General features: G+C 40.1%; 1 protein-coding gene across 1 annotated transcript in view; it reads right to left on the reverse strand.

Moving 5' to 3' along the window:
- Nucleotides 1-1,036: 1,036 nt before the first annotated feature.
- ST8SIA6 (ST8 alpha-N-acetyl-neuraminide alpha-2,8-sialyltransferase 6) overlaps nt 1,037-16,784 on the reverse strand; it is a gene marked incomplete at both ends in the record, with an annotated part of 32,629 nt that continues 16,881 nt past the window's right edge. Inside the window, 4 exons of the mRNA XM_084279882.1 lie at nt 1,037-1,505; nt 4,457-4,549; nt 5,870-5,982; nt 8,214-8,358. Of these exons, the coding sequence (XP_084136008.1) occupies nt 1,037-1,505; nt 4,457-4,549; nt 5,870-5,982; nt 8,214-8,358 (820 nt within the window). The remainder of the gene's footprint in view (nt 1,506-4,456; nt 4,550-5,869; nt 5,983-8,213; nt 8,359-16,784) is intronic.

A 16,784-nucleotide genomic window follows, 5' to 3' on the forward strand; every position in this document is an offset into this window, starting at 1 on the left:
TCAGCTGTGAGATTACATCAGTCCAATTAAAGCATATCGTAGACAATGGCAATGCTACCATACATTTCACTTACTGTTAGATCAACTTGAACCCCCTGGAAAAACAGTTCCATGAAAGGCAAATCTGATGATAGTATTGTGACCTGGGGTATTTCTGAGTTAGCTTCAAAGATGAAGAAGCATTTATACAAATAGATCTTATTTTGTCAACAGGGCAAATCAAGATAGAAAGCATGCAGACAAATCTTTTCAGAGTCATCTGTATTCTGTACACTGTAAATTGGCTCAAGGTCAGAGGCCAGACTCTGTGCTGCACTTCGCAGAGGCAATACACAGAAGGTAGGGCTCTAAGGGGGATGGGACAGTTAGAAAGGATAGAGGAAAGGGAATGACACTTCATCCTACATTTGTAACTCCCAGATTCTGAGCTGCCTCAAGGTAAAATCCTCAGCAAGATCTCCTGCAGTGTACGACAGCTTCCTCACTGCTGTCTGTCCACAAGCTGTTCTGCAGCCCAGGGCTGTGAAAGCATACTGCTCTAAACTTCTCTTTACTAACAAGAGGGAACAAGGGCACATGTACATGTTACTCCTGCATGAAGCACTCTTAACAGGCCTCCCTATAGATCTGGAAAGGCTGTGACAGCTACAGGTGTAGCATCTCTTGCAGGGCACAGTATGTGACCGTTTTTAATAATGCAATTCACAAAGGAGGCTGGTTCATGGGAACTGATACCAAACCAAACACCAATCCAAGACAAGGAGACAATACTGGCTGATTGTGGATTATGGTCATACTGTGTCTTTAGCTATGTTCCCCACTGAAAATTCACAATTAGAAAACATTTCTCAACCCTGTAGTACATTATATCTATCCAAAAAACTCCAAACTTGACTTGTTTATGAAGGTGCATTGAGCGTAAGGTAGAAATGTCTCTCTAAGGAAGAACAGACCCCCACTGTTCATGAAACAAGTTTTCCCTTGACACATTACTTAAATAAATTAGTTTTCTGTGGTAAGAATGTGACCTACCTTTTTAGTCTGATTCACATTTACCAAACTGCAACTTCAAAATGCCTTTGCCATGAAGTTGAAGGATCTGATTGTATTCTTTGGGCATTGCATGGAAACCTGGTTTAGGCAGCTGGTTGTCATAATAGTGGTGGCTGATTGGCATCTTCTCTGTGGACTTTGAGAAAGGCCAGAAGCCATAGAGCTTCACATTTTCACACAGCTCAAGAGCAGCACTGGTGATCATAAAACCAGATGACAGCCGGTAGGCTTTCACACCCTTAGTTCTCCAGAACTGGGCAAGACTTTTCAGATAGGTAGGGTGAAAAAAAATTGCCCTTTGGGTTGCTTTGGACTCTTGCAGAGTGTGATATACTTTGAAAGAAGTGGCTGTGTTGCTTCTGAAGGAAAATGCTGGCAGTAAAAGGAAAGCATCTCCATAGGCCGCGATGTTCTCCAGAAATTCTGTCTTCTTTTCATTTAATTTGTTGTATCTGCAAATTGCAAAATTTTAGGAAAGGAATTAATGGAATGTACTACCGATATAAGTATTACAGACCAAAACAGCACAATTGCACTTGTGTATACGAGTTATGAACTCTGCTGCACCAGTTCAGCATGTCCACATTGCAAACTTATAGCAACCTGTTCTATGTTGCCATTATGTGCAGTTATGAAAATCTGTCTTTATTGTACAATAAGAACACACTTAATATGATTGAATTTGCAACATGGGAGCTACTGGAGCAGATCAATTTCACTGCTAATGAGACCAAGTCTGGTTTACAGAGTCAATCTATTAATGAAATTTCAAAGGAGAACACAAAATAAAATAATATTGTATTTATACTTTCTATATTTAAAAATCCATGCATTATGATACATACAGTGTGTTTTTATGAAATGTGTTTCTTACATCAATAGGTTTACAATAACACATCTTCAAAATCTGGGTGTCTGCCTTGTGTGGATAACAAGTCTACATGTGAGCAGTGTTGGAGAGTTAGTGTGTTCAAGTTATGCAGGGTCTTAGCTGCTCTTAAGACACTTTTAAAATAGCTGAAAATAGAGGCATCTCTATATCTTCTTCAACTGCAAAGGGAACACATGGAACTCTGTAAAGATTTAATAGATCTAACTTCACAAATGAAGAGAATTTATCCTCAGATGCTTTGGTTCCCCAACAACCAGCACAGAGTCTTGGTTCCCTCCACTGGATAATTCCGGGCTCCCAAATGTTGAATAGTAAGGTCCCTAGTAAGGTTCCAGAGTCATCCAAGTGATACAAGATACAAAGGGGTCACTCAACTCATTTCCTTAATAGATCTGAGTTGTCTGTGTTGCCTAAACACATAGAGATTGCAACCCTTTTGGGCCCCAAAGCACTGAGTCCTCTTTTGTAGCTAGTCGTCTATCTGAGCAGTGTGTTTTCACCTTTTAAGGGCTACCAGAACTCACTTTTCACCAAAAGATCCAGCAGAAACTGGAAAACTTGCTTTCATTTCTCTTCACAACTTGAGTAGGTTCAAACCCTCTCATTGTGCAGCACTTCAAGACAGAGGACAGCAGCCACTGCCATTCCCATTCAAAACCCTCATGGGAGAGTTACCAGTTACCTCTGAACTGAACTCATGCAAGGAGTGGTACACCCCTTCTCAGCCTGAAGGGGTTTAAACTTACAGCTGCTGCTTCTCAGAAAAGTGCCATTACCACCAGTCTCTGAAACAAAATGAATGAGGAAGACTCAGCCCCTCCTACTGACCCTGGGCCCCAGTGCATGCAAGAGCCGCACCGCCAAAACAAGCAAGAAATGCCTGAGCCTGTGCCTAGGAAGAATGGTTGAAGGGTGAACTTCTGGCCCTTACTCCAAGAATTTTCTTTAGTTTACTCATTGTGAAGTGCACAAACATCCTTCAGGACAGAATTCAGATCTCTGTTCTTCCTTAGCTGGAAGACTGAACAACTCAAATTCGTTTTGCTTTCCTTTCCTTTCCAGCTCTGCCCCTGTAATGTGCAGAGCAGCCCAGCTCCACAAGGGCACACGAGAACTCTGCTTCTTTCCTCCAAGACACATCATCTACATTGTACACCCTGACAGACACAGTTCAAAAGCTGATTAACCTTAATAATAATATTAGATTCACCTGAGTACCCAAACACAGATTTAGAAATTAAAGTGAATATGGTTGGCATAGGTCTTCTGAGAGGGGAAACAAACTTAGTTCTGCTAAATGGGACCAAGCTGCTTCTTGCTCCTCCTTCAAAAGCATTTACAGTGTTCTCTGAATATTTAATTATTTTTTTAAAAATCTTAAAGTCCTCTCATAATCTCATTGCATCCTCACACAGGTTTAGCTCCTATTTGCATTAACTCTGCTGTGGCTTAATTTGGCTAAAAAGTAAGTGCAGCTGGGGCAGCACACTTTGATGAAGCCCAGACAAATTGTGCATAAGGTCAGCAGTCACCAGTGATGCTGAGTCACTGGGCAAGGTTCTTCTTTCTCATATTCTTGTGCAGCCCAACTAACATCAATGAGCTCAAACTATTTTTGGGGAAGCAATTACTCATCTTCATTTAAGCCAAAAAGGGCTGTGTAAGTATCAAGGTAGTCAGTACTCATTGCAAAAATCAAGTTCTATCCTTGAATCAATGACAAATGCCTGTTACCATTCCTACGTGCTCACTGTACTTTTTCCATTAAAGGCAAGGAGGGGGTGGGGGTCTTAAGCTTTGCCTGGTGTCTGTTTGACAAATACAGATATGGCAGACAAAAAGATACAGTAAGATCAGTAAGCAGTAAATAACATGCCACAGCAGCCCTTTTCATAGATAAGCTGCAGTTCCAGCCTGCTGAAGATGTCAGATTAGTCAGCCTGGCCTTATTAGATCTTCTTTTCATCAAGAAAGAAAAAAAAAAAAATTGCTGAGAAAAAAGTGTGTGAGCAGCTTTTGCATGGATTGAGAAAATGGATTGCAGAAACCAGGCCTCCGTTCAGGGAGCAGCCTTCATCAGAACGGCCTCCAAGCCATTACCTAAGAACATGTGCTTACACTCCTACTGATAGAGTCAGACACCCATTTCCAAGCTTTCCTGATTTCATTACAATTCCTTCCTTCTGTTGGGGGTCATGAGGGTCATGGAGGTGGGGGTGGGGGAGAAGAGGCTTGGGCTTGCAATCATCAGTTTTGCTCTGTCAGAAATTGTGACTGGTGCTGAGAACTGAGGCCCTTTCTAATCTGGGTATTGCTGACTCCCTTCTGCCAGAAGAAAGCCCAGTTTTAACAGATTTCCATTTAGACTTGTACATGGGAACTCAGACTTAATGAAGTAATCTGCATGCACTGCTCTCTATGCTGGTATCCCAACGGATTTCCAACAAAATCTGAGTCATGTCAAACAATTACACAAATATTGCACAGAAAGAGATTTACAGTTGTACTTACTTCTGAGCTATGATACTAGGATTAACAGTCACAAGGTTTGTTTTATTGCCAACATCTTTGCTAATGCTTCCCATGGTTGGAGGGAGGTTACACCTGAAATTGAGAAACATTTACTGAAACAGATGCACACCAGAAATGCTTTACAGTTATTATTTGCAAATTTCTCTCTTGAGCAAGGACACTTTAACATCAGCTCCCAGGGATATCTAAGCACTTTACAAATATTAAATAAGGCTTATAGCACTTCCAGTAAAAATATTTAATCTGCTGTACAGATGGTTAAAATAGGGCACAGAGAGCTCATTTTCATAAATCATCTCACAAATCAGGAGCAAAGTTAAAATCCCGTAAGGACCCAGTCTATGAATGCCCTATGTTAGCAGCTAGGAAACGCTGTCCCTCTTGCATAAACAATGCATTTCTTCTGAAAGACTTCTATTATTTTCTATATTGAAACACTCTGATTGATACCAATCCCTCAGCTTGCACAGTAATGTTGACATCTGTTTCATGAGACAACAACATCATAACTTGACCAATTGCAGAACCAGTGATTTCTGTGGAAGGTAAGGTCCTCACTTAATACATTTAGCACCTTTGGATGCAGGTTTCACATTTTTATTAAGACAGATATCAAACCAGACCAGAAAGATCTTTTTTTTTAATTATTACTTGAAAAAATATTAGTCAAAGCAGGAAAGGAAAAAAAAATCCAGCAGACAGTGTGACTGGACATCACTGAGAGAAGGATCATCACTTGGTTACTCTGTTGCCTTTCAGGAACTACAAAATCTGAGTCACATACTCCTGAGTATGCCTGATTTTCTCCACAATCTATTGAAGGAGCTGAAAAAAACCTACTTCAATTAGTTGTCTAATTTTTTGGATGGCAAACAGAAGGTGAAACAAATACCAGGGCAGTTAAAGAACTACAAGACTGAGCCAATCTTAGGCTAACAATACCCTTTGTTAAACCAGAAGTAAAGGTAAACATGTGACATTTAATACCAGTCCTTCTTATTTCAATTTCAGGGTTTTCTTTATTGTTTTGTGTTGAGTTTTTAAAAAAAAACAGTAGATACCCCAAAAAAACCCAACCAAAAAAACAATCCTCCCTCCCCAATAGAACATTCCCTCTCTTAGTGGATGTTAAATAAACAGAAATTTAGAAATTTCAGGTTCTCTGATAATCACTGGCAAGGTATGTTTGCAATCATAGGTCATACATGTATCCATACACTCCTCTCTTTACTTAGAACGTGGCATTCTGAAATCTGCCGTCTCCTTAGAAAGGCAGAATCGAAGAATTGTCAGGATCCTTCCTCATTGCTACAAGCTGCCATTGGCATGCCTCCAAACCTGCCAAGTGTTCAGAAACATTTGAAACCTTTGGTAAGATGAAGCAGCTCCTACCTAAACACAAAGTCAGAATGATCAATTTCAGCTCCGCAGCTGGAATTTTTCAGAATGCCTCCATTTCCAACCACAGCACAGGTCTTGAAGGGATAGACTGAAAGAGGAGAGGACTGCAAACAAACAAAAAGACACAGACAATGCCTTTGTAAATCGTTTGATTGCTTCTTTGCATCTTTAGTCATTTGCCCTTGCATGCTTAATCCAGTAAATCCCAGTGACAGCATTCACCATTCAGCAGACAGGGTTGGCAGGCCTGGACAGCCACCAGCCAAAAATAGGCACCAACAGACTGAGAACTGCTACTTTGGCCATCAGTATTTTAAGGGAATAGCACTGGATTGTTAAAACAGGATTAATAACTTTTAAATACATGGAAATTATCTAGTAGTGGACTGAATTTTTGACAAGCTAAGGAACTAACTTGTACTGAAGATTGTTTAAATTTACCCATTTTCCTTTGCACTGCAGCAGACTTGGGGTTGTCACACAGTCATTGACTCTGTCAGCTAATAGCAGGCAACTTTGTAAATGCTCATTACTATGTCATCACACAATTACGTTTGATGTAAAATAATGAATTTAAGGGAACCTGAAGATGCTGTAAAAGATCATCATGTGCCTTGGCTTATCTCCCTGCGAATGTGATGGGTAACCAAAGAGGTTACTGTTTCTGGCTGCTACTCCTCTTCTTGTTAGAGATTGCTGTTGTGCAATGGGGAAGCTGGATGGGAGCTAAGCGCATCCACTTGTGAACCAGCACAGATCACAACCCAGCAAATTAATGTAAATTGTTGCCTATTTCAGTTGACATTAATATAGTTGGCTGTTATCCTAGGGTCTCAGAAACATCTCATCCATCTCATTCAGCCTCTCCTGCTGTGGGAGCGTTCATATCCAACAGGGAGGTCAACAGCTGGGCTACTCTGACTGTAGAAACTGAACCCACTTGTAAAATTGAGTCAAAACTTGCATACACAAAATGTTATCCTTCTCTCATCAGCTTGCCCACAGAGAAGCAGTAACTTGCTATGAAAAAGGCAAAAAGTGTGGGGAAAGTGGTAGACGCCACATTGGCTGGCAATATATTACAAAACAGCACGTTCAGATATTTTGTTCGGTTTTGAAAAGACAGCAGAACACAAAGGCCAGACAATTCTGGCAAGCTATGCACATGAAACAAGATTTTTTTTTCTTTCATTCAGTTTCGGTTTGGAACCACTGTAACCTCTCTCTCCATGAAGTTTTTTTGTGATTCACAGCACTACACTCATGATAGCTGAGATGTCACACATCAAGAATGCCAGTCAGATAAGAGATCTCCCATATGCTCTTACTTTCACGAAATTAAGTGGATCTCTGTGGCCCTCTTTGTCTGGTCTCCAGAGCTTACATGTCTATTTTAAATCCTCAGCTACAAAATCTGATTCCTTTGCTCAACCTGTATTTCTGGCTGCAAAGGCCCTACACTGGTGGGCAATAGAGCTGGTGCAAGGGCTGGAGGGAATGTCCTATGAGGGGCAACTGAGGGCTTTGGGCTTGGCTAGTTTGGAGAAAAGGAGGCCGAGGGGTGACATCATTGCACTCTGCAGCTTCCTGAGGAGGGATGTGGAGAGGGAGGTGCTGAGCTCCTCTCATTGGGATCCAGTGACAGGACAGGTGGGAATGGTTCAAAACTGCACCAGGGGAGGTTTAGACTGGATATTAGGAAGCACCTCTTTATGAAGAAGACGGGCAAACATTGAGACAGACTTCATAGAGAGCTGCTTAATACCTGAAGCCTGCCAGTGTTTAAGACATTTTGATAATGCCCTTAACATGCTTTAACTTTTGGTCAGCCCCCAATTAGTCAGGTAGATGGACTAGATGATTATTGTAGGCCCTTTCCAACTGAAAGTCCTATTCTTTCTGTTCTGTTCTGTTTCAGGTTTACCACCAAAATAGCCTTTCTAAGTTATATGACCAAGCTTTCACTGAAAATAGCATAGGAATACAAGAAATATGAAATGTTGTTCAAGACTGAAATGCCTCTGAAAATGGGAATGAGAAAAGCAAGGCAAACATTCTCAGAGGATTCACTCCTGAACTCAGCTGGCTGACAAGCCAGGCTGCAACTTGTGTTCTCTAGCAAGTCTACCTACAGTCTGATCTATGATACCCTGTCCATGCCTCCACTGCTGCAGAGGAAGGCAAAAAAAAAAACCAAAAAAGGCTTTACAAGGTGAATGAATAAGGGCATGCAGGGGCAAAGGGTCTCTTCCAGAGGTACCAAACCAGCTCTGTTACTAACCCAGAATATATATGATACTGCAATTATAATAGCAGGTAAAGATACAGTTCTTACCATGGGCAGCATCTTAAAAATGTCCTCTGTAATGAGGATGGTCTTTTTACTGTCCACTTCGTAGCTCATGTTGCTTCCCAGTGGGGTGTTGTTTTGAGAAGCAATAAAATTGTGAACTGCATCACAGCAGGAAGCTAATTCTGACCTGCAAGAAACCCAAACAAAAACTGCTCAGTGACAGGCAAATAAGGACTAAAGCAGTGGTAGAGAACTAGATGAATGAAAACCAGTTCTAATTCACTATGCGACAAAAGGCGATGTGACCCCTCTGCAATGTCATTTCCCTTGACTTGCTTTGCAGAGCAAGTCCATTTTCCCAGCAAATATTCAGAAACCAATCAGACCAAGAACTCCTTTTCTTATCCTGTTTTTCTCTCTTGGTCTCTCTTTCTCATCCAGAAAAATTGCTAAAATTATTACAGAAACACTGAGAGTTTTCAGTCACCAAAGAATTAACACTGTGATTTCAATCAACATAAAACGAGTGACTGTTAAGAAACTAGAAGGCTGAAGAGAGAATGAACCAAGGAGGTGAAAGAAATGGTGATGGGAAGTACTGACTACAGTACTTAGTAAACAGCTAGACAGTTGCAAGCCAATTAATTAGTAATTCATTTCTGCAACTGTTCAATGCAGTTTTCCTGTGCACAATATCACAGATGTTAAATCAATTACATCACAACGTGCAAATAAAGATGGCTGGAGACATCTTTGCGCTAGAGACAGAGAGCCTAGCTTCCCTGAAACACCTACCAGAAGTCCTTAAATAGATGAGAGTGCAAAGGATTCACTCAAACATTATGAGGGACTGAAGGCTATCACCCATCCTACAACTCCTGCTACCTCCAAACTTACAAAAGTTACGTGTGTAAACATCCAACAGTGCAGTGAAATGCAATCAAAAGCCCCACCAGACATGAAACACTGTACTTAGTTGTACTTTAGGGAATGATTTTCAGACTGTAAGGCTGAAATACTCATGGCCAGCCCGTATTTATCAATTGGTAGGACACAGCTATCTCATTAGGTGAGATTCTACGAGAACTACCAACCATACAAGGAATAAAAATAATTGATAACAGAATCCCTTGGAAATTTGAAGATAACACAGCAGGGAAAACATAATCATTCCTATCTGAACGCTGAAGGTTAATTGTGAAGAAAAAAAATATTACTGTTAGAGTCAGAGGAATAGAGAAGTTTTGGTTTATACTTTTTTCAGTGAGTAGGATAAACCAAACCATTAGAACTAGTTCAACAATACAGGCCAAATTCTGGCTGAAAGTAAGATGACTTTAACAGGGTAAGACACAGGAAAAATGAGTTGCTTATTTAAACTTTATCAACACTGGTCACAGAACAAATATCTAATAATAATACAATTCTGATGGAGATGAGGCATAGTCAAACATATGGAAGAACCCAAGGATTATGTTTCCCACTCCCTGTACCTTAGCAAGGAGCCATCCCTCGTTGCTCCCTGGTAATCACACAGAGATCAAGGAATCACAAAAAATGTAATCTTGATTTCCTTGAGCCTTTTCTTAAAGCTAAATAAAGCAGGACTAAATATTATCTATGTCAACCATGGGATATTCAGAAGAAAAGAAGTAACACCAGAATATTCTTGCCCAGCTTTAGTAAAACATGTGTTGATGGCTACCAGAGCCTGAAAAAGCAAACTGATGATAGATAAAGTTCATTAATACCGATGATGTGTTTTTGCTTTTTATTACTCATTTCACAAGAATGAGTGCTTCAATAAAAGCAGAAACAGTTTGGAAACAAAAAGATATCAGAATTAATAAGAAATTAATAGTTTAAATTAATATTATGGATCCACTGCAGAAACAAAACAGAGCCAGGCTAGTTCAGAAATGCAGCAAGAGCAAGAGATTACATAGTGATATATTACATATATTCTTATGTTACCTAAAAGCATGTGTGCTAAAAATCTGGTGGTAACAACAGAAACCTCTTAGATCAAATCATGACACAGAATCCTACCATGCCCAAGCATCCTTGTACAGAGCTCCAGTGGGAACACATGTAACCTGCAGACTTCAGACCCACCGACTACATATTTAGTGATCTGTTTGTACAGGATTTTGTACAAGCTGTGACACATGGTACCTCTACAACTGACAGCAAACAATGAGGAGGTAGAGACGGCAGTTCAAACAACCTATTAATGCAACCATCGTCACAATATTAATGTCATATGTGGTCACTGTCATGAGGTAATGAGATTCATAAGATTACAACATGTATGGTCCTAGCCAATTCTTTTAACAAGTGAGATATGTAAGGTGTTGCAAATCCAAGACAACATTTTAACTTCCGTATCATGCCACCTGGGGAGAGAGAAATTGTTAAAAGCTACCATACAAAGAAGTTCCTAAGCAGATGATGAGATAAAAGACAAGGGTCAGAATCTTAACAGCACCACATGGTAATACCTTTAAGCCAACCTCTGTCCTCTGGAAGGGTAGAAAGTGATCCAGGTTGTCTGCTCTGACGGGGAGAAAACACTGAGATATGGGGGCAGGTCTTGGAAGATGGGATGTTACTATACAGGTTGAGCATCCACCTTAGATACGTGTAAGAATGTGGATGAAGCATACAGTAAGAAAGAAATTCCAGTTGTTAACAGAGCTACTAGACTCTGGGGGTTGACCTAGAGTGTTTAGTAAAACCTTTGTTGATGGCTACCAGAGCCATCAACACCAGAGTGTTTTTGTGATCCAGTCACAGCATTAGAAGTCCAGAGTGAAGGAAGCTGGAGTCAAAGTACCCAAGTTTTGTAGAGCCCTAGGTTTGGAAAGTATCTCGTCTGGAGTACAGATCAGTACTGCCAGTTTCATATTTGGAGGAAGCCTTCTCTTCAAGATTGCTCTGCAAGCAGTCGGAAGCGGAGTGAGACCCAAGAGCTATTTTTAAATCCTGAGGCGTAACATCAACCACAGATAATTCTTATGTGAAGTTAAGCAGAAAGGGAGTTGATTGCATTAGCTGGAAATTTCACTTGTAACAAGGAACAAAATCAGCACCTGGAAAAAGACAACACCGTTTGGACTGATAATAAATACCTCGTAAAACTGTGTAAGTACCACCTTAATAAATACACTAACTGGACTGCTGTATTCGTCTGTGAAGTTTTGTTTGCATTAGACAACACAGAGTTGCTGCTGCACTGGAGAATGGTTTTTGTTGCTCAGCAGACCCTTCCACTGAACTTCATCCTCTGTGGACGCTGGACCCATTTTTGTACTGAGGTCAGCTAGGATGGAATTCAGAGCACACATGGCATCCAGATAATTTCTTCAGAGTTGTGGCTGATGAGAACTTAAGAAAATCCTGGTTTCTGAAGCAAGTTAACAAAGTATTGAGACAAACCAGAGGAAAAACATTTTTTTCCAAGTGCTATGCAGTTAGTGCACACTGAACCATGGGCAGCAATAGAGGATTTCTGTTTGATTGTGCATGTTCCCAAACCCCTCTGCATAGTGCAAGCACTTCACATGAGCAGTCCACTCCATTTAGTGGAAGTCAGTAAGTATCTTCAGGCTCTAAATATGCTGTAGTTACTTTGCAGCTCTTGTAATAGCTGTGTAGCCAGAAGCTCAGCCTGAACTGTTACCATATATCAGATTAAATTGAGGTGCAGGGATGAAGAAAATGGATGGGGATTGACATGGCAAAAGTATCAAAATATGCAAAACTTTATTCTAAATAGTAGACATTCAATTGCCCTCTAAGGCCATGGTAGATGGTGAGGAAAATCTTAATTTGCACTAAAGAAAGCTGAAGTTCAGTATTAGGAAGCAGGCTGAAACAGGTTGCCTGGGCAAGGAGCAGAATGACTGGGGATTTTTAGTAGGTATCTGGCCAAACTTCTTTCAATAATGGTCCAAGTCCATTTTATTCTAAGACACCTTTTACAAACATCTGTACAAATGAATATTTGTTTGCAAAAAGAGTATCGTATCAGTCCATTAAACGGATAACCAGACAAAAGTAAGACTAGCAAGCATTTAAAGCTGGAACCCCTGAGCCTGATACTAAATGTATTTCACACCACAATTTGTAATATCATTTGAATAGAAGGTAAAGTATTCCAAGCAACAATAGTGTGTGGATTGCTAATAACCGAGAAAAGTCTTTTCTGTCCTAATATCTTGTTGCAATAGTTCACTGTACATGTGAAACCTCAAAGACTTTGAGGTTTCATATTGAAGAGACTGTGGTGACAGTACAGCGGAGAACTTAACCAAAAATCCCACTGTATAACACCAACATTTCTGGGGTGCAGCTCCAAACAGTAAGATCACCTTTTATTTATGTTCACCACTGTGATGTTTCATAATAAGCAAGCAGTTACCTTACTGTACTGCGCTGGGGGCTCTAGACAATGTTATTGGTTTCTCCAGGCTTTTGTCAATCCAAGTCGATAGCATCAAAGTGCATTGAGGCATATTATGACATGTTCTAATCTTTTAGAAAGAAGTGGTTATATCTGATATCTGAAACAGAACGTGCTGAGGGAGAATGCTACACTGACAGCCCTTGAACTGTCTATAAATGAAGTAACATCATAAATGTCTAAGACAATGAAAGTCAACAGGGTTGAATCTGAAATCAAGGCTGAACATGTAAAAGTGTAATAAATTTTTCAAACCAAAGGCTATTTAAAGAGTCCACCATGAAGAAGTAATTAACTCAGTCTGATCCAAAATTAGGTCCCTCCCCTTATAGGAATCTTTTAACATTTAGGAAATTATAGTCTGTAGAGCAATTAAAAGATTCAACCATTTCTCCAAACTGCCACCAACTGCTATCTCTCCATCCAGTCTCTTTCTCTTCTGAAATAGAAATATGCCTGTGAATATATACTCATTTTAGATATGATCTACATGCAGATAGATACGATCTATATGCAGCAAATGTACTCTTAAATCTCAGAGTCCTACGTATTTTCTTGTACACTGGCATGGAGGGTTTCAGAGAGTACAGTGGAATTATTGATCTGTTTAGTGTTAGGGAAGCTATTGATTATGTGGTGGTGTGAGCTTATGTAAGCATAAATTGACCTTGCAGGGTATTTTATTTGTGTCTCAACTGTGGTTCATTGCAGTACGCAGATGTTTTAAGCAATACTGTTATGTATGTTAGAACGTAGGACACTACAAATTAATCTCCCAGAAGGAGTGGGATTTTATAATCTGCTGGAACGTTTAACACACACTTTTCAGAAGAGATAGTAAAGCAGGAAAAGGGTAATAGAGGTAGAGTGGAATAAAAAGCATGAGGGGAAATTACAGACTAGGAAACCAGGTTGATTTTTTCACTGTTCTTTTCAAGACCCAGGGTTCTTTTTTTAAAGTAGCAATGTTTTCTTCTAAAAAAAGTTAAAAATACTTTGGTGGGGTGAAGCAGTGTGTGAGCTAAACTGCAATGTAACATCAGAGATTTTAAAACCGTAACTGTATTTAGCCCCTAGGAATTTCCTTCTCCTTTCATTATCAGATACCCATAAGGTTTGTCAGGAATGGTATTTCCACAGGGATACTGGTGGCCCAGTATCCATAGCTCACACAGGGCTATTCCAGTATGACACCACTCTAGAAGAACTGCTGTATTCCTTTTCTAGGCTCCAAGCTCAGCAAGATAGTCAAGAAATACAACACACAGAGGTTTCTCTGAAACACAACATCTGCTTGGCCTTTCTCCATTGCCCTTCATCCCCTTCCTCTCCAGCCATTTTGAGGACTATCTTAGCTATTTGTTAGCTTCCAGCAAAAGCAGGAGTTGCAACTATTTGGAAAACCTGCAGATTATTTGTCATCATGTATAGCCCAAATAAGAATAAACCAAGTTTGAATGTGCATAAACCAGAGAGATGTAAAAGACAAATGCAGCTTGCACACACTGGGCTCTGTAATTTTTTGCACTCATGAAATATTTCTTTCAAATGGAAAACCTTTGAAGACTACTAATATAATAATTAATATTCAGGTTACCTAGGGAACCTGAGACTCTACTGGCTGTAGCTAGAAGAGCCTTTTTCTGGAATTTTAAGAATGATGCTTCCGGGCATCTGCAAGAACATTTCCCCTCTTTTTTCAAGTTTGCACCAATTCTCTTCTATAACCAAGAAATCTGAGAACTTGCTTTGTCTAAACCAAGTTAGAGCTGAAGTAAATCTGAAAAGGGAGGAAGAATTCAGGTGGGCTTAGAAACAAAGGGATAATGTGGACATACTGGATGATTGTAGAGGCATAAAGAACAAGAGAAATAAAAAAAAAACAAGAGAAGCACAGCTGAAACTCATGAAGGAAAGGTCCACATAAAAAATACTTAAATATTTCTCTGTACATCATTAGCAGTAAACCATAAAGACCACCTGCCCTAAATCACTGTTCGTAGGATGCCATCTACACCACTTCTGGTGTAGGTACGTATCTTTGCTAGCACCTTCTGTGAAGTTAGATAAAACTCTTTAGCAATGGCTGACACACTAATGGGGGTCACAATAAATCTTACATAGATTGCCAGAGCAATGAACCACGTGCTTGAACTTGCTTCTCTGAGGGCAGCCTAAATCTGGCACTGCTGATGTCAGCATTACAGATCCTGAAGTAAATGAAGGGTCAGGAGACTGGCTACCCAACAGAGGCTGGACAAAAATCAACCAGAGAAGAGTGACTTTGTGTATGAGAGGTATTAAAAAGAACAAGCTTGTACTTCCCTTGTGATTCTTCTTGGTTTTGAGAAATGCATGGGTAAACATCACCTAGCTGTCCAGAACCCCTGGCCGCTGCCAGACAGCAACCCAGCCAACTGCACATGAGCAGATACAGCTGGGTAGCGTTAGAGGAAGCCATTTGGGAAAGGGAGCTCTCTGACAACAAATGGGCACAGTTTGCACAGCTGCATGACAAAGCTGCGCCAGGTAGCAGCGGGTCAACCTGGAATCCTGCACTCTGCTTTGGGTACAATAGGTTGGCAAACCCAGGGTGGTTTGTGCCACGTGTGGTTGTCAGCTGTCACCCTTTTGCCAAATACAAAGACAAGTGTTTCTTTCCTGCACTGTGCTTCTAATTCATATTCTTTTATTTGGCCTGGATCTGCTGGGAGTGAGTCTTACAAAGAGAATTGATGTGTACTCTTTGGCACACAGTGCTGTCTTCTAGGAACATAAGAGTTACTGGCTCAGATCACATATTCATTCTCCCCCCACACCAGTATGATGGTAGCCAACAGCGAAAGCTGCAAAGGAAAACATAAGAAAGCTTCTCTGAGAAATTCACCACCCCACGGGAAGCTGCTTTTGAACCCTATTAATTAGAGGTTAGTTTAAGCCCTGAAGCGTAAGACATTAAATCCCTTATAAATATGCATGCCTGTACTTCAGAACTTCAGGACATACAGAGATGTCACACAACTGACACCACGCCTGAGAAGCATGTAAGTGTTCACTCCATTTAACAGACAGCCAAACAGGGAAAGAAGTCGAGCAGCTTCTCTGCAGCCAAGTCAGCTGTCCGACTTGTGATGACACTGGCAGGTGAACAGTACAACACAGGCAACTTCAAGCTCTTCTCCTGAAGGTGGCTTGTTGTATTACACAGTTCCTGATGCACAGCACCTCTGAGATTAATTTCCTCTTCTGCAAAATGGGCATGTTTATCTACCTACTTAATGAGATCTTTAGAACTGAACAATGTTTGTAGTATACAACTATTATGCATTACTGATACTAGGCAAAGTTATAAAAAGGATGAGATGTACTGTCAGGGGTTTATTAATTCATTTATTTCACCATGTTTCTAGAAGCTTTATTCCCCTTTAAGCTCTGTCAATGTATCATTTCTCAGTTACAGTGTCCTTGCAATGCTATTTCCAAGCTCTTGGGCTAAAGTCTCATAAATAAGTTTGGGAGTGCTGTAAGTATAGAGTGTACACAGACTTAGTAAATTTCATAGTGAATTTCTTTTATTTTTAATCTTTTGTTTGTTTGTTTTTTAAAACCTCTATTGACCAAATACTAAGAGCACTGAAGTTCTCCAGTGTGGTCTGGGAGCAAGGACAACTGTAAAATTTTGAGATCCTATTTCCAGAAAACAGAGAGGAGTTTGAGATAATGGAAAAGGAATGAAAATACTTACGCAAAAGCACACATCTTTTGTAAAATAATCCTCTTTAATGCCCTAAACTAAAGCACCCATCCTTGGTCATATCAATAGAATTTTTGGATGATATCAAGGCCAAATTTCATAAGAACAGAGGAATATACAGTGCTGTCATCAGAATTGGAGCACGGATTGTGTGCATATATATATATATATATGAACTAGCTAATACTTTAGCTAGGTTGGATGTTAAAAAACCAATGAAGCCATAACAGCACAGCCCTTGAATGTTGATTAAGTAATAAGCATTTGTATTATTGATGGGTTTCAAAATATTTTTTTTTTGTGTGGTATTCAAGCTAAGTCAGAGCTAGGAAGCTCACCTCAATGCAACAAATGGTCCACATGTTCCAGGTGGCTTAGTGCACCCCACAGTTGT

This window comes from Gallinula chloropus (assembly GCF_964237585.1).
Source record: "Gallinula chloropus genome assembly, chromosome: 2".
Lineage (NCBI taxonomy): Eukaryota > Metazoa > Chordata > Aves > Gruiformes > Rallidae > Gallinula > Gallinula chloropus.